Consider the following 24,368-nt stretch of genomic DNA (forward strand, 5'->3'; position numbering starts at 1 on the left):
AAATAAGGCACCAAAAAAGTACTTTTCTAAGAAGTTATAAAAAAAGTCTGATTTGTCAAGTATGTCAGCTCCTACCATCAAGTGACTACATTATTACTTGCTAAATAAGACAGACAAGGTGATCAGCTGGAGTAACCTGGCACAGCTCTGGTGAAGCCAGTGGAACTAGCCTGGGCAATGCCAAACTTGAAATCCAGGTACTAGACTTGCATGGTTTTTGTTTTTAATCCTGTGCTTTTTCATACCCCTAAAAGCATTGACTAATGGACAGCAACTGTGAACTGGCTTCTGATTTTTAAGATCACTTATTTACTTACACATAACATTTTGGTGTGATATCCCTTCCTCTCCAGTGATATTATTTTATTCTCTCCCCCACCCCCCAAAAAAAAAATCAACTTCAAAGTTAACTTTAGTTATGACCTTTTTGAGACAAGGACTGTTAACGTACATATATAGAAACTAATGACAGGAACTCTCAGCCTCTTAACTGAGGTCCTGCCATAGTCCCAAAATAGAAATCATTCTGGTAGTATAGAGAAATTAAAACCAATACGCTTTGCACATCATCCCTGAATCACCTTCCCCTTTGCTCCTGCAGCAGCTCTGCCATATGTGTGATTCATGATGCAGGAAAATATTTTCTTCCAATGTATATGCACAAACCTCATGAAACAAAGTGTGATTAACTAAACTTAAATCAAGGCACTTTAATTTGGAGAAGTATGAGCTTTAAAAATAGGTATTTATTGAGGAACTGAATTTCTAAGTAGTATCCCTCTTGGTGGTATAAATATCTGACTTAGACTTAATCAGGAGCACATCTTGGAGAAAATATTAAAGTAGCAGACAATTTGATACCACTGCAAAAAAAAAAAAAGCAATCAAAGAAGAGCATGGCAATAAATTAATAGAAAAAGTTATATATTCAAACCAGACCAAAAGTAATTTTGTAAGTCAGCAGTAAAAAGTTAAATAAACACTAATTTAATCTGTTTTAGATGCAGCAGTCAACAGATGAAATACGTTACTGCTCTCTAGCTCTATGAACACAGTCAGCTCATACAAAAACTGAAGGTGAAAACACATCCCTGTTCAGGCCCTAAGCACTGTGGAAAGCACAAGCCCAGAAACATGAGACAGAAACAGACGTCTTGGCTCAGGAAAGCTGTTTTTTCAAGGGAAAGGTGCAAAACAGAGTTTCGATGCAGAGACCTCTAGACAATGGTTGATACCTATTTCAACTGTGCTGCTTTTCTGTGCACTTTCAGGCAGCTCAACCATCCTTTTACAGAGAAGCAGCACTTCATGTTCTTCTGGGGTATGCATAGAAAGGATATGACTAGCTCCTCCAAAGAGCTAATCTGTATCAGAAGCTGCAAATTTCTAGGCAATGTGGAGTGGGGACGAGAAAGTTGGAGGAAACAGAACCAGAAGTCAGTGGAATTCAGCAGTAACACCAGGTGGAGGACTCCATTCATGAAGGTCCTTAAGAGAGGACCTGGAGAATATTTGGAAACAAGGCTACCAGTAACAAAAGAATGCAAATGATTTATAATCTGATATTATACATGCAAGTGAATGTGTGACAGGCATCACCAATATTTCATACACTATCTGAAGCTCACTTTGTCGTTCAAACAAGTTGCAGCAAACCTACCCTCAAATAAACATCCTGGATGATGGTTTCTACAAAAACAATTAAGAGGACAGTTATTGCCACTCCAGTACTTGTACTGCAGATAGGCAAGAAGAAAAACTTTGTAACGACTGAGTTAAGAAATGAATGAAGAGTAAATCCAAGAGGAGGGTAATGAAAATCAGATAACGATAACAAAGTGGAGGAAAGAAGCAAACACTGGGGACTGAAATAGAAAACTGAAAGTAAGAAGCAATGATTAATGATTATGCAACCAATAAAGCTAATAAATGTAGGCTTTGATTCCAAAAGGTACCTAAGTGCTTGTTGTATAAGACATCTCACTGAGCTCCCTATGCCTACAGCCAGGCACAAACTTGATAAAACTGTTTGCAGGTTAACTCAAAAACAGCCTTCTTCATACCCTTCCTTTAAATAAGTGAATGTAGACATTTGGATGCCAATGGTTTTCCAGTTAAATACAACAAAACTTCTACTGAATCAACCAGAACAAAGTCCTTTGAACCAATGTAGTCCTCTATAAGAAAGAATATGGTGATCAGAGTGGTGCTAAGTGGCTCCTTGCTATGAATTAATAATAATGTTATTCTTCTATTTCTATAGAATAGGTAATTTAAGTAAGCAAGGTGTACTTAGTAAGCCAAAGAAATAGCACAACCTGAAAAGTACAGGGAAACCACTGGGCAAACAAATGACACTAGGGATGAATGAGGAAGGCTATTAAGAAAGAGAGTGGCAATCACAAGGCAGGGTAGTTCTTTTCCTTTCTCAGGGTCAAGGAGTGCTTCTACCAAGGAGGAAAATACAGTGCCATCATATGTCACTGCATTAATACATCAAAGAGCCTTCAAGGAATATCCTCTGCTCTTGCTACCATTTGTAGGATTTGTTTTATTGTTTTTACAATTTAACAACATGAAATTTGCATTCCTTGGATAGGGAAAAAGGATGGCATATAAAGGGAGAGAGGGCTGAATTGATATTCATATGCAACATACTAGAAGAATGCAGAAGTGGAGATTCAAGGGAGCTTGGAAAAGGAAAGGAGACAGACATAAGTACTACAGACTTCCGGCATCACACTCTGCTCTCCAGCATGAATTGCAAAGTCTCTTCCCCATCCAGACTAAGCATCACCCTGCCCTGAACAGCTTTTGGATTCCCCACTCCAGGGCACTCCAGGGAGGAAACTGTTTTGGCTGAAGATCTGCAGGAGCAGGTGGCATTCACCAGCTGCAAGTAATTTTGCTCTTGTTGGCACCGCAGCAGTTCTTGGACTTCTCACAGTTTGTGTTCAGTGGGGAAGGGCGAATGGGAAGGGAGCAAACAAGTCCTTGGTGGTGTTTAACAGCATCTCAGGCTTCACGGCTGCCTCTTCCAAGCTGGCAAATCTAAGCACACAGCAGAAGACATAGTGCTTTCAGGAGGAGCCTGCATGGATTTGCCAGCACGGGGTTCAGGCTTGCTTGTGCTTCTGTTCTCTGCTGTGTGAACACATTGCCTCTGACACAGCTGCCACTTCAAGGTGGAAACAATCCTGCAAGCCAGATGTTAATATTGCAAAGACAGGAAGAGAGGAGAGCATGGCTTATCATCAGGTGATAAGTGATCTCTCTGCAGATGGACTAGCATCAGAGCCTATTGGAGAGCCCCCAAAAAAGTTCCTTTTCCCAGTACCTGCGCTGCCAGTTCTCCAACCTCTGTGTGTGAATGTGCTTAACTACAGGAACAGGGGCTGCAGCTGGAAAATTTCTGGGGCTACTGCTGTGCTTTTGCACAGTACCACAAGTACTGTAGTATAAACACTTCAGTTATTACCTTTAATATCATATTTCACCAAAGAAAGAAAGCAGAGTCTGAATACCATAAATGTAGCAATGCCATTAAACTGTTTGTCTGAACTTAAGTTATTTCCATCTTCAGAAGTCATCTGAGAAATCAAAAGATAAGCATGGGAGTAGAGTAGGCAGCAGTTATCTTCCCTTCTCCATTACTCATCACAGCAGAGGGAACCTGAAATTGCAAGACCATCTCTTCTAGGGGATTCTAAAAAGTGTTTTAAAACTCTTACAATCTTTTTTTCCTCCTTTTGGATTTTTCTTTTAACTGTGCACCGTGAAAAGCCTTCCATCTGGCATCCAAAATGATTCCTCAAAACAGCAATATATTCCTCTTGCATTCACTGATATACCCAGCAGTCCAGCCCTCTGTTTAAAAGGTTTCTTTCATTTCCAAATGCCACAAGTATCATCATGTGCTACAGTGATACCACTCCAAACACTAACTTCACTCTGAACCAGCCTGGCACACAATAGAACAGTCATTGTTCCACCCCCCCCTTCCAAGCTCTTTTATCACCACCCCTGACAGACACATCCTGCTTGGCAGAGATTAACACTTTGCTAATGAAGTTATCTTTTATTATAGCTGGTGTTTATTCTGCCATTTAACAACAACCTCTTATCATCAGCTAAGGCTGAGCAATTAGTCAGCACTATTAAGTTCTATTTCAGTAATAGCTAGAAATCTGTTTACCCAGTGTACTACACAAATGCACAGGTAGGCACTGTCTCTGTCTTGAAGCACACTGTTACACAGGTCATGGAATAAAATGAACAGCTAAACCATTCACAATGAATAGTCACACAAATTACTTACTTTTCATTCACCAGCAAGTGGTTTTCATAGATTTCCCCTAGAAAGTCTTTTCCAGTGATGCTACACAACATGGCCAACTCCACTGGTATTATATGCCAACCTTGAGTATCTACCAAAAGTAATACAAAGAGATGTGTTGAAAACCATCTAGCAGAAGTGAATGGTCACCATCTTGCAGCAAAGGCAGACAGCAAGCTCCTCAGTAATGAAAAGTGCACTGATCTGATTGCACAAGTCAAAGGACTATTCATCATCATGCAAGATGGCTTTGAAACAACAGCATTTGCTAGAGCAAATGGTGGATGTAGCATCCATGTCGCTCTGTGGGGAGGACAGTTCAGAACATCAAGTGAGATGAGATATCAAGAAGTGAATAAGCTACTCCAGCTGAATGCACATTAACCCTCAGGTATAGCAAAGAAGAAAACATTTGCTCTGAATTTTTTCCATTTTTTTTTTTTTTTTAATTTAAACACAGATTTACCTTTGCTAAAGGAAAAGTCACCAAAACCCCTTCACTTCTGTCTAAGAACAGCCACGACCTAGTAACATGTTTCTTATGGACAAAGTACCACCAAATATTTAGAAGGAACGATTACAGCATGCATTGCAACTTCACAAGCCTTCATATAATTACTTCCACTGAAACAAACACACAAATCTTCCAGCTCCACGCTGCCACACACACAGACTCTCCGAGCACCAGCCTTCAGCAACCTTCCTCTGATGGACACTTTTTTTTTCAGGAAATGACACAGAGACATAGGTAAAAGGTGATTTAGATAGACTGCTGTGTCACAAATTGTCAGGATCTGATTTAAAGACCTTGCCTTTGTCAAGAAAGACAGTTGGGTGTCTGCTTTAAAGAAGTACTGGGAATATTTTCATCAAAGGTTCGAATTGAAAAACAGTGGGAGGTAAATATCTGAGATGTTGCCAAGAAAGACCGCTATATCCGTGCAATTACCATTAACAGGGGACAGCAGTGGTTCAATGAAGTAATTCAATCTGGTGTCCTACATTTTATCAGACAGCAATTTTGAGTTCTGACATAAAAGGCTGAGAAAGAGGATTGGACTCTTTTTCTGTGAAATTCAGCCTTAAATAGTTGCAATCAGGAGATGTGTTCTCTGCTTCAGGTACAATCCTACAATCCCTCCAAGTGACTCAAAAGAAGAATATACTGATATTCACTGTAACGCTAATCACTCACGTAGGAACAAGTCACACTTTGAACAAGTTCTGGAACTGAGTGCCTGTAGTATAAAGGGAGTGCGAACTTCCTTACTTTACCAGTATTTTCTTGTAAGTTTTGCAAGAAGATCCATTGTTTAAAAGATTAAACAACAGGACGTAGGCTAAATGACTAAATGTATCCTTCCAAGCTAAAAGATTGAAGGAGAAGTGGTATTTCCTCATAAAATGGCAAAACAAAAAGTCCACAGGAGCTCACTTCAAATCAATACTACCACATAGTTTCTCCATTCTCATTAATCCATCCATTTTGCATGCTCCTGTTTCCTTTGAGGCACCGTCTTTCTCCAGGGTGATCCTATCAGTTAGTCAAATGACACGGTACTGGTGATTTCCAAGGTCGCCAGGTTTGGACACCAGCTCTGCATTCCACCTCTGCAAGGTAGACCTGAATGGCACACAGCTCCTCTTCCTTGCTATTAGCATGAACTTTCATGCCATCTCTGAACAGCACTAACCCAAACAATCACCACTATGACCCCTTTTTTTAGCGGACTCACCAGACTTTCATCCTTTTAAGTCCTTTCTACCACTTTGCTTTTTTGCCATAACTCCTTTATTTTAGCACAAGAGTCTGTAACTCTATAAATTCTCAGTACCACAATGCACAAGTTTTGCAAGGCTTTCCATCTATTTTAAATGCAGGTAGGACTGCACCCTCCATTGTGCAGAACATAGTCACTTCTCGAAACACGATGCAAAACCAGGGCCATGAATGAAGCACTCTACAAAGGGCCTGCATATCCCTTTTCATGAAATGATACAGAATCTCCCCTAGAGACCCAACTCCACCTTTCCTCCAGAACATTAAGTGTACAATAAATACATTCAATGCTATTGAGCATTCTCTTTTAACGATATGAAACTGAGACCCTTGGAAGATGAAGGCTTTGTATGTGACAGCTTAACTGCTTGCAATCAAACTAATTTGCAGTACGATGACCTGAAATGAGTTTAAAAGCACCATAATGCATGTTTAGCAATCAGTGAGGCAATTCTTTATTATTCAGGCTCACATTTGCAATTTGTGTCACATGTTACAGGAAAGAGGAAGAGGAAAAAGAGGGAGAACACACAAAAAATAATTATTTTGTTTTGCAAGAGCTGATGAGTAAAACATGAGCTACGTGCAACATGGGGTATTAGAGACCAAGTTTAGACTGATAGTAAACCTCGAGGCTTTCTGCTGTGTTTCAACAATGAATGGCCAAACCTGAAGGTCTGACATTCTGTAATCTGATCTCAGTTCTGCTTAGCTGTGTAGGGAACTGCTGCTGTTTACTGGATTCCTTGTTTAAGATTTGAACAATCAACCCAATTCAATGAAGAGCTGGAAAGGTTAGCATTTTAAACTCAAAGCATTTTATTCGAAGAACACAAGCATGAATTAGGGCTAGGTTCTGCAGTGCATAAGGAATTATCATTCAAAGGGATGAAGTCCTGCCTTGACCCAATTCCAGAGCAGCTTACTTATTCTGCTTGCCTAAACATTTCTTAAATATTGAGTTAATTAACCATGTTTCTCTTAACCTCTAGAAAAATACACAGTTTTGTTCTCCAAAACCAGTTGTTTTGCTCCAGCTATTCTCACCATCATTAGTAGGATGTTGGAAATATAGACATGCCTGCTTCTGCTGTTGTTCTTGCTATGATGGCCATGTTGCTAGCAAACTCTTAATGAGTCCCAATTCTCCCTAGGAACAGCACCACAGTTTATAAATGCTAAAATTAATAGACCTGGGGTAGGTTTTATTACACCTAATGTCTTTAGTTGGCAATGATGATGCTTCCCTTACAGCAGCTGTTACAATCAACTGCATTTTCAATGGCTCCTGGAAAACAAAAGACACCACCTAAAAGATTTCAGATAAAGAAACACCAGGGTTTCTAGGTCTCGCTGCTCCAAATCAAATCTCCTCCACTGAGGTCTGCAAATACTAATAGGTAATTACTACCCACAGAGAGATTTCCACTGGGAATCCTGTCCACTTTTCTTGAACCCAAATTTAGTATCTGAAGATTCATAACCTCTGTTGTCAGCTTCACTTCTGCAAAGAATGGCCACACAGAGATTTTAAAGTGGAGCTAAAATGGATTTCAGTATACCCTTCACAATAATAGTTGGCAAAACTAATTACAGGGAGAAAATTGGAGATCGTTCATTACTCCACTAAGCAAATTAGGATTTGTTAACAAAGATTTATAGTGCCAAACACAGGATAACAAGGATTGCCTTTTCAAGTGCATTCACAAGGGACATGACAGTTTATTAAGTGTGGTGCCATCCAAACAACCACTGCTGGAGTGCCCTTGTAGGCCTCAGGATTTCAGGTACACACTTTTGCATATGCAAAATACATATAAACATTTGGCTACTTAAGTCAAGCACTAAAAATAACTGAGCAACTTAACCTACTATTTGCCAACATCCCTGTGCGATACATCCCCTCTTTAAGAAGGGATGGTTGAATCAGTAAACCTCTTTCAAATTGTACTTTTGATCTAATCTGTTTCTCACTTGTAGAAACTAATGAGTCCTACTGTACACCCCTCGAGTGGAGTCTTCTAACACACTCCCACCTGAAAAGAGTCAACAACATCACAAATTTGACCACCTCAAGGAACCAAAGCCTAGGCTGCTCCGGATGGCTGCCATTGCATACAGACCAGGAAATGAAGGAAAATCTACTGGCTTTTTAAGGGCTGATAATCTGAGCCCAGAGAATGTGCTGGCGTAACTACTTCCACATTTCTTGTGTAAGGTAACATCTTGGGTGAAAACCAGTGCTATTGCATAGTGAAATAGCTGGCCTTATCTAGGCCAAATAATGGTCTTCCGTCATCTCCATACTAATTCTGCTGATGCTCCACTTGCTCTCCTTGGGATGAGTTTTTAGAGCTCTGAGTAATGCAATGCAACATTGCACAACACAGCGTCCCAGTGGCATGCTGTAACTACGCAAACATCTGCTGAACTGAACCCACTGAGGGCCAAATTGGATAGCACAACTGATTAGCCAGAGCCTTTGGGAATATGCTCACGATTTATGTTTGTCTGAGTCACCAGCCCATGTGCAAATCACATTTTTAGTTTTTCTTCCCTTTTAATTTATTTTTTTTTTAAGGTGGAGCAAGAGCATTGTTTGGGAAAAAAAGCATCAGCAGAGTTTCTTTCTGCACTCCCAATATTATTTCTGTCAATGGTTTACAACTAAACTCGATTCACCTCTGAAAAATCCACTAGCCACTCTGCTTTGGAAGGAAACAAACTGCTAACCCAAAACAGATATTAGAATGTTCAGAAACTGCCACCAAATCTTGAGAAGCAGACCAATGAGAGAAATGGAAACAAGTTGCCATAAATAGAGAAACTGTGCAACTGTCAAAGAACCTGAGAAGCTTGGGAGTTGGGTTTGTTGTTTAAAACCAAAATACTCAGTTATTTAGGTTTGGATGTCTGTCCTGTCTTGTGTTGCAAGCCAATGAACCAACTGCATCCCTTTAACATGAATTTAGCTTGTGCAAGAAAATTAGTCACAAAAAAATTAAATAATTTCTATGGACAGCGCAAAGAAAAAGCTTTTACTATTATTCAAACTCCAGTCATATTCCAAAACATCTCTCTCAACCTCCTGAAATCACAGACAGCTGGACAATGTTAACAACTCGCATAACTCCAATAAATTGCCTTTTAAAGCTTAGGGGGAAAAAAAAAGGGGGGGGAGAGATTTTTCCTGAAAGTCTAACTACTTTTCAATTATCCATCTGATTTCTCTTGATGAGAAGTAATCTGTCTTATCATCTGTCTTTGATGAGAGACAATGACATTCTGCAATGCAAAAAAAATATCAAAGACAACTGGGAGATGTCCAGGAAGAATTTCAGTATGATTTCTTAGTGGACACCAATTGTAACAGCATGACTAAATTTTTGTTGTTCACATGCACCTGTCATAAACTGGACTGATCCCCCAGAAAAACCTTAAAAATAGGTCAATACAGAGGGCTTATAGGAAAATGAGAATGACTTTTACCTCTGCCTCTTCTTTTCAGACTAATTTAATAGTTGTATACAAAGGAGAAGAAAGTGTCTGCTCTGACAGTGAGTGCAAGATCCCAGCAGCAATGAAAATGGCTTTTCAGCACAACCTATGGAACAGTAGCACTTGTGAAAGAAGTAGAAGATAAGCTATTTCCAACTGAGAAAAAGACTTGTAGAGGTACTTAGAACTCCTCAAGTTTGCATCATTAACACCCATTCAGTGGTTACTCACACATGCCCTGCTTTGCTGAAGGCATACGAGTATTAAGTCTGTTTAATCAGCATCAGCCCTCGTTAGGTACCAGTTAACCTGAGTCACTTGATGGAGATTCCCAGCTCTTTCTACTGACTTCATGGCAAAGGTGAGCTGCTAAAGCAGGCCATGTGAATACACTGCCCAAAGCATAGATATCTTTCCTTTATCTACTACTTCTCCTGAAGCACTAATGCCAACGCAACAGCGTAAGTCCAGCCTCCAACTTTGTAATTCAGAAATTCACCAGTAATAGCATAAACTCCGTAAGATTTCAGCCTTCACCACGACTCCTGGAAGTTTCCTCACAATTTAGTAGGATGGAACTATCATACAGAGAATAGAAAAGTGATTTTGTATTACTGGGAAGTGTCAGGTTTGTAAACATGTCCTTAAACATTCAGTGATCCCAGGAGGCTCTCTATAGAATAAAAGGATCTAAAAGTTATTTTTTCCTGTAGCACACACATCATCCACAAAACACTGCAGACACATGATCCATCACCCAGCTAAGCAGAGTTCCTGGCACAAGCATGGTTCTTAAGATTCCAGGTCTCCACCACTTGGAGGTAATTACATGCTAGGTAACACATCCTAAACACACAAATATTCTACTAGTACTTGTATTTAAACAGCAAATATAAGCTACTTAACCATACCTCAGTGTTCATTCACTTCTGAATAAAACCTGCTTCCATCTGTCTTTCTGCTTTCTGTGGAAGATGTCCTCAGACAGCGAAGCTATTGTCAGTCCACTTTAACTTACCTGTTGCTCATGCTTCCTTCGGTGCACTACAGTACATAACATCTTCTAGTCCAAAGTGCAATATATAGTGATCAATAATCTCCACAGGCAAAGGCTTTATTAATATCTATTAAACTAAAACAAGTGGTTTTATTTTATTTGAGAGCAACGACCCTTGTTTTGATGTTCTGGGTTAACACTCGACACAGAAAAACTAACAGTCTTTTCTAGTTAAAGGCTTTGGAAAAGCAAGAAGTCAATTCAAGTGCATATTCTTTTGCACTTTGATAATACAACAATTATATTTATCAGAAACACATGCTAATTGGATCACTCTGGAGCGTTTTTCTCATTGTCTGGTACCGCAAAACACATCTGGGATGTATTTGTCCCGTGTAAGCTAATAAGGGTATGGACTTTTAAAAAACAATAAGTATGATAATCCTAAAAACAATTTTCCAAAGTGGAAAAGGCAGGGGAAAAATCCCCTCCATATTTCATCCAAGTCTGTGTAAGTGTAAAAATGGCTTTAAAGGCAGAAAAAGTCCTTAGGTTTCTATCTACTCTGTATTAGAGAAGAAAGAAAAAGGCAGTTAGAGGAATCTTATTACTGTGACAGTATGTAAGACAGTGCAGTCAAATGTACCACATTAACAGAACCTAATAGGGGATGTGTCCCCCACCTACACAGATCCAAATTAGTATCATTTCAAATTCCAATACATTGGCACTAGAATATGTCAGAGCCTCTTGCTACTAAAACCCTCACACAGGGGAGAACTGGAAACTTTCAAGCTTTTTCCCAGAGCATAGGGGATGTTGACACCTTCCAGATCTTCACTTTACTGGACCAACCCACAGACAGCATGGTGCAAAGGAAGAGCAGATGGTTTTTTCTTCTGTTACCTCTGCTTCCTTAAGATGAAGCTGAACATTGTTCTTAAACCATGCATATTCAGCTCTTGCTATAAAGGGAACAAGGCTTATTTATAAAACCTTCTATCCCATGTCATATTTATCCCATTTCAGAGCATGTCTATATACATTCAAATGATTTGAATTTTAAGTGTCCAGACAAAGAAAAGCAACTCACTCTGAACAACAGGAAGACATTAAAGTTTCAGTCTTAATGCCAAATAAAAGTTGAGCAATTTGATATTATTTTTTTTTCCCCTTTGGCCCCTCTTTCTTAAAACACACTGACAAAAAAAAACACCCCAAGGGGAATGCTGAAAAAAAGAAAGCAGTTTTACCCTGTTTCACAACTTACCTTACAATGATTAGGGTATTGGTATCGTTATACAAAAAACCACCACACTGCTTTTTCAGCTGATAAGGTTATTTCCAGACCTTACCACTGGCAGGAATACAAGCATTCAGTTTGTGCAAAAATCCAACATAAATCCAGCAGGACACAGCATTTCTCCAGGTATTAAGCAATTTTTGTGCTCGCATGTTACACTTCACGTGTGAGGTCACACGCACACAGTTTAATCCTGCAAGTTTCTTAGAGGATCACCGACCTCAACGATAAAAATCATGGAATCATAGAATCAAGATTAATGTCACGATCTACTAATGGAAGAAAACTACTCCCTGAGAATCTGACAAGAGAGCAACAAAGATTTTTCCACCATATGATCAAATAACGTGTAGTTTCATTTTCCCCAGTTTGGATGAAGAGCTAGAAGCAGGCTTTGATCATTCTATTAAGTATAGAGAAGAAGTCTCACTGCAGTTTACCTACCTGTTTTTAGACATAGATAATGCTCTGTTTCTCATGCAGATATTAAAAAGGTAGAGAAGATGTGCTTGGAGAATAGAGCTTTGAGTTACAAGTGAAACACAATAGCAGTAATTTCAAAACAAATCTTGGAGGAAAATCAACAGTGCAGTGGATTAGCTGGAAAACATTTTTTACTCCCAAATTTATCTGTGGAAGTAAAAGGTGCCTTGATGAATGGGTGAATAAACAGATAGGAAGGCAGAGATTGTTAAATCAATCAATGGGCATGCAAATAAATAACAACATAAGACTGATCAATTATCAAACCACTTGGGGCTTGATCCTCTCCCCAATGACATAAAATGTACATCTAGTATAAATACAATTACAGCTGTGCTTTCCAAGATCATCTGTTACACATGGGGATTTTAACCAACAGGTAGAAATCACTGTGTCATCTCTGGACTGTGGCACACAGCAGAGGAGACAAGATTGCAGTAATGGGCTCTCTAAAGTCTATGAATCAATGAAAACTGGTACAAGGGGAAATCAAGATCCTACTGTCTCAGATTGGAGAGCTGTTCCTCTAATTTCCTATAACTGTGTCAACTAAATACTGTGGAAATTGATACAGCAATTAATGGGACACCTGATTGGTTCAGGAACACACTGACCCCCATGTCTGAAATGTTACTTACGATGTACTTGTGGAGGAAGAAATAGGAAAAAGTTAAGATAACCTATTGGGCAGACTGAAATTGGTTATTTATGCCTGTCTCCATATAGTTAGGCACCTTGGTTCAGGAGTAATGCTATGTTTTTCAGAGGCACATGTGTTAAAGTTGAGATGCACTTACAAAGTAGCCTGTTCCCAAGCTGGAAGGAGCTGAGCTCTGCAATAAAACACAAAGACAAAGTGAAAAGTCAGTGACGGTTTTTAACACGTTCCAATCCACATAGCTCATTACCAGCCCTTTCCAAGCTTTTCATCACTACATCACAGCACCAATGTGCTGCCCCTTGTCATCTGCTACTGAAACAAACACGGTGTTGCTTAATTTTTCCCTTTACATCTCTCAACGACTCCGAGATGGTAACGTGCTATTTACTGAATTCCAAGCTTCTGCGGTGGACGTAATTGCCAATTTATTTGACAGGCAGCTGGGTAATGAATTAATGATGGCATTTCGCCCTGCACTGAGACTAAACAGACACTCATCAACCAGCCTCCCTGACATGCTGACATTCAATGCCCTGGACTCCAGCTACTCAGCTTTGTGGCCACAAAGGGGCAGGCGGGAGGGGGAAAAGTGAGCGGGGGGGGAAAGAAAAAAAAGTAGACTGACTTCAAAACAAAAAGCCCAGTGGGTTTGGATGACTTTTTCAGTATATGACCTGTTTGCCAATTTATTCCCAAAAGGCCCTGGTTAGTATACACATAGTGCTTTTCTAAAATGAGACATTTTGTAAACATAATTAGTAGTCTGAAATGTAAAGAACGCGTGGGCACGGAGAAGCCGCTTCACTCCATGTGCCTTTTCCTGGAGAATGCAGTCACTATAATTTCCCATTTGGATGTCCACATTGTTTGATAAACCAAGGATTTAAAAAGGAAAGAGAAAAAAAAAACCAACACAAAACCAACCAACAAACAAAAAACCCCCACCCTAACCAACCAACCAAACGTAACCAAACAACAAATATCTACAATGTGAAACAGATTTCAAAGCTCAAACCCATAACAATAATTAAAACTAATACTACTACCATGGAATATAATCAAAAGGTTTAAATGCTTAAAAAAATAAAAGCATCATGAAATTCAGGTTGAGTGGGCAACAATCACGTCTACATTTACAGGAATTAAGGAGATAAAGGGGTTTGTTTCATTAGTTTTTCATCTAAGCAATGGGGATTACACAGCAGGTTCTCTTAGAGACATGGTGAGAGACCTAAACATCTCCGTCCTAATCCAGGTCACTGGCTGTTACATTAAAGGGTGAACAGCTCCCAGTGCTAGAGCCCTATCACCTGAAACACTTCAAACCAGGCTAGTCGATGCACAAGGAAGCAAAATACAGGATAATTCTCTAGTGAGCAGTGGGTAGTCCAGATGACCAGTCTTTAACTACTGTTTCTCTTCAATTACCGTTTCAGTTCCTTAGCACAATCTCACCTTCAGTAATGACATAGCTCAGGGATTGCTAGGACCTGTACAGGGCCCCCAGCCAGCCTGGACAAACCATTGGAAAAAGGCAGAACTTACATCCCTGCCGTAAGATACCATTGCAGGGAACCCCAACAGCAAATTCTCTCTATTTCTGATCAGTACAGCACTGACATAAGAGAAAATAAATCCCACAAAGGGCTTGTGGTATCTTTTTTACCGAAGCTAGCATGGCAGAAATAGAGTGTGCCAAGAAATTTAACAACAAAATTCATCACAAATAATCAGCATATTACTGTGTGTGCACCAAAGCACTACCAAAAAGAGAGGTTTAGAGAGCTTGCATATACAGAGGGGAAGACTTTCTTGTTTAAGTTATTGGAAGTTAGAAAGGTAGCAAAGGAAACCCCTTCAATAGTCATAATGGTACCAATATTATAATAATCAAACAACTGTTGGGACATCTCACATGAACAAATACAGCTGCTATAGAAATTTGGATGGAATGTGGTTCCTGATCCCTAACTCCCTCTCTCCTATGTGTTGCAGCCACTGAAAGGCTCAAGATCTTCAAACTACAGATGTGGTTATCAAGCATGTGAGGGGTCCCACACAAATACATAAATTCCTAAGTCCTTCTGGCACCATTCTTGCTGCTCTGGGGCCTTAAGCTCCCCCTGCCACCATTATCCACAGCAAGACCCACCTCGTCCCACTGACAACATGCCTGATGGTGCCGAGAAGGGGCAGTGCAGGTTGGGGAACACATGGCCATGAGGCCTCTGGGCTCAGCCTGATTGCTCTGCTTTCCTCAGCCTCCCCATGACCATGCAGCTGGGAATACCCACCCCAATTCCAGCCATTACACAACCCAGCTACTGGTTCCAACTACAAAGTCCCCTCCATGGGCCACAATACACTGTTTTGGGGAACTACTGAGGCCCTGCAATACCATGCAGAGAGTGCATTTCAGCACACTCTGGTCTAGCATCTAATGCATTTGCTTTCCTGGTAAAACACCACTTATCTACTGCCTTTCATCTTATCCTGCTTCATGCTATTTGAATTCTTTTAATTTGAACTAGAGATCTACTCACAAAGTACAACATGTGCAATCATTCCTTGTACTTTTGTTTAAGCTACATACAGATGCCAGTTGAGTCCCAATCTTTCACTCACAGTTTTTAAAACTTACTTTACAGGCTGAGAGCTCCAAAGTTTGCAATTCTGCATCTGTGTGCAATTTTTGTCTGCTTTTTATTCCAAGTTTTGGGAGGATCAAGTATCAAAACAAAACAATAAAAAGGAAGAAAAAAAAGGAACAAGCAAGCAAAAGATTTCCCACTGAATATTTCCATTCCTTCAAAAGCAATGCTGCAATGGCTATGGGAGGACAGTCGAAACATAGCAGTCAAATGACTTTCACTGAAAAGAAACAACTGTGCATTTTCAGGGCCTTGGAGTTTGCTGGATGGAAATAGAGCCCTTCACACATTGCATGCTGCATATGGAGAGTACAGTTTGCAAACTCTTTTTAATTGAAGTAAGACTGTGTTGCACATGCATGAATGACTACGTCAGCTGTGCTGTGAACTGTGTGTTGACAGAGCGTATAGGCTGAAGCAAGGGCTATGCAAGAAGACAGCTTCTCACCTCTTTTTGATAACTCCCAATAGCGAAAGGATCCTACCACCCAGTGCCCAGCCTTGGTACCAACTGGTGAATGTGATACTGTGTATGCAGCATCTTTACAAGCCCATGCTGAGTCGTGATCCTGCACTGGATGGTTCTACATCGCCTATATAAAGTGGGCCTATAATAGAGGTAATGGTTTCACTCTCCCAAACCCTTTGCAACATTTGACATTAGATACACTATTTGATATACACACAACCACCAGCAGAAGCCCATCAGCAAAATGCAAGTCACTTGCTTAAAATTAACAGGAGTTTGGGTTTCTTGTTTTACTTAAGCCTTTTTTTTCCTTCTCCCCTTTTCCCACACCCCCACCCCCACCCTTTTTTGTTTCCCCTCTTGCCCTTTTTTTTCCCTCTTTTCTTTTTTTCCATTTATTCCCCCCCGCCCTGTCTTTTCTTAAAAAGAACTTCTGGCCCAGGAGCAAAAATGTAGCAACCCTCATGTAAGCATTAGTTTATTGTGTACCAAAGAAAATTACATCCTTGAGGTCTTGGAAGGCACAGTTATACCCATTTTGCATATATATTGGGCATTACTTGGGGAGCTGGGTGGAGAGAAAGACTGTGTTGTACATATTTGTTCTGGCTATTGTTTATGTAGGTCTGACTGAATGAAGGAACAGTGGGTATCATTTCAATTTCTGATGTCAACATCAAATTACTTATTTAATTTCATGCCTGGCGAAGCATTGTATAGCTACACGCAGAATCATTTCACTTCATTTGTTATGCTGTGTTTTCTTGGCGATTGGCTTGCCTTCCAACTGACAGCTTTAATTACGACATGAATTTGATTGCACTGCCGAGGAATTAACATAATGCAACAAAGCATTTAAGCACCCAACCTTAGACACACAAACACACACATACACACCCTCGCGTACACACACAAAGCAGCAGCCACTGCAGTCGATCAGCTTCTGGCACACAAATACACGCGGAGCTTTGCTGGTGTTATTCTGCTTTAGATGCGGCCAAGATTGCTGGGGATATTCTGGAGAAGGAAAAGTACTAAGGGTTTCAGAACGCAGAACCCAAAGACTGTTTTGTCTTCCTTCAGGTTTGGTAGACAGGTGGGAGGAATGGGAGACAGAGAATTGAAAATATCCCCTATTGGAGGCCAAAACTGTGAGCTGTCCGTAGGATCACACTACAGGGGACAGACATCTTTCCTCCCTAAGGCCAACAGCAACAGGCCTGGTGAGCAGGGCACTCCAGGACTTAGTCCTCTTTGATACCTCACCATAACCTCAAAAGCAAAGTACACAACATGGTAGGAGCACAGAGCTTCAAAGCACTGGTGAAAGGGAAGCACTCTTGAAAGAGTGTGTTGGCTTTCATGAGACCTCAAGATGAGAATTCTAAGGTAGGGGGCAAATGGAAAGACTGCTGTCCCACTCCTTGTTCTGGAACCGGAACAATGTTCCGTACAGAAATATACCAACTCTATCTCCTGGCTTGTGACCCCTTGTTCAGCAAAAGCAAGCAGAGGCAAGGCAGTCCACGCTTCTCTTGTGTGGCAAGAATGGAAGACCTGTGCTGCTTCCCATCTGATGACCATGTGAGAGGCTTTTACTATTTGTCTCTTCATTGAAAGCCTGAAACCAACACCAGAATCAGCTGAGAGTGGGGCAGGGCTGAGAGTGCCCACGGCAGCCTGTCAGCCCTCTCTAGTCAGTGCAGGCTTGCACTGCCACAGCATCATTACTACTGAAATGACAAGGAAAGTTCATTTTGTAGACTTCAGATTTTTACCAGGCCTAACAATGACTTTGCAGCTGAGTGTGAGCTTCAGTTCTAGGGTAGATCAGGAAGTTAGGAACATGCACCACAGAAACCAAGGGTTGTTCTGTTTTTCATTAGCACAGAGGTGGCTGAATCCCTGAATACTGTGTGTTTACCATGCAGGTTAGCTGTAATTCTCACGTTTTCCTCCTGGCTGCTTTGTAAAACATGGCTAATAAAAGTACCCCAGGCATTTCAAAGTGGAAGACTCAATTAAAAATAAGTATATACAGAAAGATAAGGAAAACAAGTTGACCGAGCTCCAAGCTGAGGAAAAGAGAAAGCGCTGCCATCTTGTCTCCAAGCAAAATCTCAACAAAATGAATTCTACTACTGGCAAGATTTTGATGAGATTAAACTGACTACAGCACCCTATATATAAAGGAGGAGCAGCTCTCCAATTTCTCTTTTAGGCCCCTGGAGCTACCTCTGCCTATAAAAGAAAAAAGAAAAAAAAAACAAGTTGTCATTCCAAAAAAAATACTTTATAGGGGAGAAAGGCAGAGAGAGATGGGTTTATGCAATTCAAAAGGGGAGATGTAGTGGGGCACTGTCAAACACTTGCAATGGAGCATTCGAGCAGTCATTATTATCCCTAATCTAGCAGAAGTCAAGTTCTCTGCTAATTATGTTCTCTCACAGAGGAGCGTGTGCATGTGTGTACACGTGTGCGAGATGAGGACAAAGAAAGGAGTTGATGGAAATCAGTCTCACTGCATTGCCTCTGACAAGGACATAGGATATTCCTCTTCCTGCTGTCTGATGCTATTTCAAGCCTCATTATGAGAACAGTCTCCTGCTTAACACGGTCTTTTCATTGAATTATCCTCTTTTCATTTTTGACCACCTCTTTCGCAAATGCTGCAAATTACCTGCTTGGATCTCATTAGCCTGGAAAGGAGTCATCCCTTGTAAACACACTTTGCATCAATCTGCGTTACCCAAGGACTGTAGGTACAGTTACAATATGCAGAGCTGAAAGATATCTGACAGGAGAGGGAATGAAGCCACTGACATGTCAGTTTGCAACTGGATATTCATTATATTATCTCCCTCATTCTGCATCTGTCACTGAGCTATCACTTAAGCTCCACATTAAAGCTCATGAAGATAACATTTCTGTTCCAACAGCTTACTTACAACTAGGGATTTGAAAATTGATCACCCACCTCGAGTATATGCACTTCATTCATTATACATATTTCCATACAGTAGCCATCCTTAATCCTACAGTGCTGCCAGGCTACATTGGTGCAGATCCATTATATTTCATGTCCAAAATTTGCTTTCTGACCTCAGGGATAACCTGCCTAAAATACTTTGTATTTTCATTCTTCCTTCTGTTGATTGCACAACTTCTTGTAATTTTTTTCCTGACAAAATAGCTGTAAAACCAGAAAAGGATCTTCAGAGTAAATATTACTCTTTTCTCTGTATTTTTTTTTTTCTGGACAGCTATCATTAGACAACTCACTCCTTGAAGAGATGCCATTTAAATCCACCTTATTAAGCTCCTGATGCATCTTTTGTGCACTAGAAGACAGCTGAAGGTGGGTTCATCCATTAGCTGGAAGTATCACCACCACCCTGTAAGCCCTTGCCATGTAAAAACAAGGGGTGTTTGTCTTTGGGACAGAGAAATGCAGGACATTATTTTCTGTATGAAATGAAAGTCTGGGAGAGGCCACCACACACTCAGGCAAGATAAGAGTTACCTTGTGCATGTTTTTCAGATCTCAGCTGAACTGGCAACACCAGACCAGAGAGAGACAAAGCATAAAGGAACTTTCTCATCAAGTAAAACACATATAACATTTTAAAATCATAATCTTCATGTTTTAGGTTTGTTTTGAGCAACCTCTGAACCCTCATGCCCTCAGGTGCACTAGGGAAGCTCTCCCCTTTCTTCTAATTCAACAAAGTCTTTTAAAAACATCAGAAGAAAACTGTTTGAATGGTGGAAGGGGAATCAGGGCTCTGCTGTTATACCAGCTCTGACACTGCAATGCTGTGAGCTGCTGGGAAGCTCCAACAAGCCTCAGAGCTCTCCACTCTGCCCTGCGAGGATGTGACAAGGCCAAATTAAAAGCACGTTTATAAGGAACTGTGAATTGTTTTGCTGAAAGGTGCTGGGTAATTGTCAGGTTCACTGCAGTGACTTCTCAGCTTCCATAGGGTCGGAGCGAGATAGGATGGCAACAGTGACAGGCTGACAGTCAGCTGCCATCCACTGCTATCTGTACAGAGCATTTCTTCACTACCTCCTCTGGTTTCACTCTCCTCTTCCAAAGATACCTTACAGCCCTGACACTGACCTCACCTGACAGCTATGAAGGGAAGACTCTGAAGTGTCTAGCTGAATGTACCCATAAAGGTTAGCTCTGGGAAAGGAATGAGCCACTAAAATAACATGACAGAGAGATGATGAAAGAGTGCTGCTATAGATTTCACCTCTTCACATTAAAAAAAAAAAGTAAAATAAATAAGAGAACCAAAGCCACCCCAAGGTGGCTGTTCCAGTGATATGCACAACTGCTAAAAATTGCTAAACAAAAATTGTTAGCCGTGTGCCTCTAGGCTTAGATTTGCACAAGGAAATGGATCCTTTACAAAGGTATTTCTTTTCATGTCTGCTCAATTTGGTTTTATTGGATTGGCCTATAGAGGACACCATCTGGTATCTGTCATCCAAATCTACATGGACAAGCTATCGATAAATCCCCCTTTCCAAAATGTGGGTTATTTAAAAGCAGGGCCAGATTGCTGGCTGATACAAATTGGTCCGACTGATGTAGCTATCCATGCTTTTACCAGCAAAGGATGTGACCTACAAAATCCCCAATTTACATACTCTTTTGGGACAGGGCTGTCTTTATATTCTCATGTAGCACACAGGACCCAGAGCCATGAATAAAACACTCAAGGATTGCGATGGTACACATAATAAATAATAATCCAATTGCAGGAACAGAAAGATTTCTGCAGTCATTCCCATGTCAGAATAACTCTCGTGTGTCATCCGGCAAACAGTCAGCATTCTCCAACAGAGAAAAACAGGCTCCACAGAGCTGCCATCTTAGTATCTTCCACAGCAGTTTAGGTAGAGCAATAAAGGCAGAGCTTATGCTATTGTTGGCCATGTTATATCTATTGGTTATATATAAATTAGCTGAGTCTCTCTAGAGACTCGAATACTTAGCATAAAGACAGTATTTAGCCCAAAGAAATACATTCTCTTCCTTCCCCACATGGGGTTCAAAGAGGCCATCTCACTTCTCAACTATGCAGAACATTTTAATTTCACTGAATGGCCTTCAACTATTTCAAAACTAAAGAATGTTTTCACACACAGATACTGAACCAAGCACTAAGAAGTTGACTGAATTGGGGCAGGACACCTAAGTAACCTCTCCTTCTCCCAACCCCCCCAAAGGGAAGAGGATTTTAGTAAGAAATTATCCCAAGAAACTAAGCCCTGTTACGACTTAAACCCCTCAGAAAACTGCAGCAGGGGTTAATCAGAGCAGTACTGGGCTGCAGGAGTTGTACTTACGTCGCTGAGTCTTTCCCGAGAGCTGCTTCGATGGAAGCCTTTCGATTCCCCACTGGCGCTTTCACTGTCACTGTCTCGGCAACTGTTTTGACCTGGCTTGAGCTGTAGGAAAGAGAAAAAACACAGCAAAAGTTTAAGCCTGGCTCAGGTAAATCCCCTTGTCCACTGCTCCTCTTTAACCCTACCCTACAGCCAAACAAAGCAATATTTATGTGGTGCTTGCGGCACTGCCACTGGCATGGTGCAGCCTCGGTGAGGAGGCAGCATCTTCAGGAGACCATGAATGCAGAGAGCAAAGCAAAGCAAGCTGCTGTGCATTACAGCTCATGTGCAGGCTCAGAGCCTGCAGGAAACCACAGTTATGAAGACCTTCATTTTGAGAACCTTTAAACTGCTCAAGTTATTTATGCCATAGATGCAGTTATTAAAGATCATGTTGAAGCATGTGCAGAACCAATCCCTCCCTCATTACACCGTGAGTATTGAGGATCTAAGATCAATGGAAATCTCCCCAGGGGAAGGAGGCCTTTAGCTGGACTAGCCCCTAACAACACTGCCTGGCACTATAAAAAATTTTTGACTAACCTCAATGTTCATAAAACAGCATGATCTGCTTAATAGGTATCAGATTGGGGTTTTTTTGCCATTTCAAACCAACTTTAATGAACTTTACTGGCATTGTCATAAATAAAAAATACAAAAAAAAAAATAAAATTACAAACTACATTTTCAATACAGTTGAGAACACATCTGCTTTCTCTTAGGCTGTGGATTGTGCAGGTCAACATGTTACAAAAGCAGCATACTGAAGGTCTTTTCCAGCCTAAATGATTCTAAGATGCAAGATAGATGTACAATACACACATGTCCACAAGCACACATAGATATATACAGCATGCAAAAAGCATGAACTACATCCACTGCAATGCTGAGAAGTTACAGGTTTGGTTTTGCCTATCTGTTCCTCTGTCTGACTTGGATGCATTAAAATGTGGGTTTAGCCTTGCTGCTACTTTGTTTCGAGTACCTTCCTGTGAAGACTGGTTACTTCTGAGGTTAGTGCTGGCAAAGAGTCAGTTTCTGAAACTTAGATTTAAGATCACATAGATAAATCTGGCAGCAGAGGTAAATGCAGAGAAAATACTTGTTAAGGTACCTAATGAAGTATTTTATGAGACACCTACTACACTTAGCAATGTTCATCTAACAAATCAAAGACAACTCCTCTTTATTCTAATTATTAATATTCATATTAATCTCCATTGGACTGGACAAGGACAAAAACACTCATCTTCATTTCACAACTGGACACCAGAAGTTTCTTCTCTATGAATTCTCTCCACCCACTTCATTTTACACCAGTTCTCCCCAAAACAAGCTGCGCAAGCACACACAAAAACTCACAAACGTTCTCTTTTATATGTGCACATAAACAGGACCCTTCTGCTCTATTTCCCAGCTGTACACACTGCTCATCCATCTACACTGCTTTTCTTTCCCAGGTTCATTAAAGCAGTGCGAAAAGCATCTTCACCCCAATGGTTATCATCAGTTTCTCCTTATCGCTGCAAGAGCAAAACCTGTCTCTAGGTTTGGTCTGTATGTGTTGCTTCACCTTCATCCCTGATTCCCCTCATTAGTATAAGGTAGCTTTGGGTGCTCTCTATTAGCCAAAAGGAAGGAGAAAGTACATGAAACTACAGGCTCAGACGCACAATTGAGTTCCAATGCATGAGCACAATCACAAAATATGGCACAAGTGTACTCTCAGCTCCAAGAAAATGTAACATAAGAGCTAGAGCTATTTGTCAAACACTTACAATTTAATAAATAAAAGAAATACTCCACAGCTCAGCCAGAAAACCTCAAGTAAAAAGATTTTATTTTTTTTTTTGTTTCAAATGGAATGGTTTATCAGTCAGATCTAATAGATCTAGGTAGCATTTTTTGGAGGCAGAGAGGAGGATAACAAATTCAAGAACTCTCATACTTCATATATAACTCACAGATCTTATCTAGGACCACTGTGTACTGTAATTTTATGGTCCCAGGTTTAAAATTTAACTACCCAAAGGAGAACAGATCAAGTTTCCCTGACTCAGTCTTTTGTCAACATCCGCTTGATGATGGAAAAAACTCATAGAGCAACTGGGGCCTGAAGAGTTTTTTCCAGTCTCAGATTTTATTTTAGACCCTCAATTTATTTTGTATACAATTCTCACACGTTTGTTACTTTCTAACTAATCACACTGACTCCTTTTAAACTTCTACTACATGGCAAATCCCAGCTATTTCCAGAGAAGGAGAAAAACTCAGCAGGTGTCATTTTTCTAGACACAATTTACAAGGAACAAGAGAATATAACCAAGATATCTGAGCCTGAAACGCCGTAGGAACAAAGTGAACTGTATATACTAGAGAGTGCACTCAGAACTAAGTCCAAGTTAAGATTTATAAGCTTTCCATATTTTCCTTTATTTTTTTCCAAGCTGTTGCTCCATGTGCCAAACTCTTGAGGGTTTACATTTTATTCCAAAATCCATCAATCTGTGTTAAATTAGAAAAAAAAAAGGAAAGCATGGAAATGTGCCCATTGTCTTCTTTTAAGAACCTAAAGTTACACACAAACACACATGGAACACTTAATGTGGATAGGCAATGGTTCATTTCCATCTACTTGCACAGATTCAACCACTTAAAATGAGAACAACACTGAAATAATGTAGTGTTGCTCAACAAGGTCTGCAAATAAAAGACCGAATCTATAATTACACTGCATGCTTTTGGTGCATTACTCTGGGGCACAGGGGAGCCCTAGAAACAGTTTCC

The 24,368-nt window shown here is 40.4% G+C and overlaps 1 protein-coding gene across 6 annotated transcripts in view; it reads right to left on the bottom strand.

Moving 5' to 3' along the window:
* AUTS2 (activator of transcription and developmental regulator AUTS2) overlaps positions 1 to 24,368 on the bottom strand; it is an 809,823-nt gene that overhangs the window by 409,211 nt on the left and 376,244 nt on the right. For all 6 annotated transcript variants that reach the window (XM_054166169.1, XM_054166172.1, XM_054166170.1 and 3 more), the window contains 2 exons: positions 21,540 to 21,641; positions 13,195 to 13,230 (listed from right to left, as the gene is read on the bottom strand). In XM_054166169.1, coding sequence (XP_054022144.1) covers positions 13,195 to 13,230; positions 21,540 to 21,641 — 138 coding nt within the window. The remainder of the gene's footprint in view (positions 1 to 13,194; positions 13,231 to 21,539; positions 21,642 to 24,368) is intronic.

Source organism: Dryobates pubescens, chromosome 13 (assembly GCF_014839835.1).
Source record: "Dryobates pubescens isolate bDryPub1 chromosome 13, bDryPub1.pri, whole genome shotgun sequence".
NCBI classification, from domain to species: Eukaryota; Metazoa; Chordata; class Aves; order Piciformes; family Picidae; genus Dryobates; species Dryobates pubescens.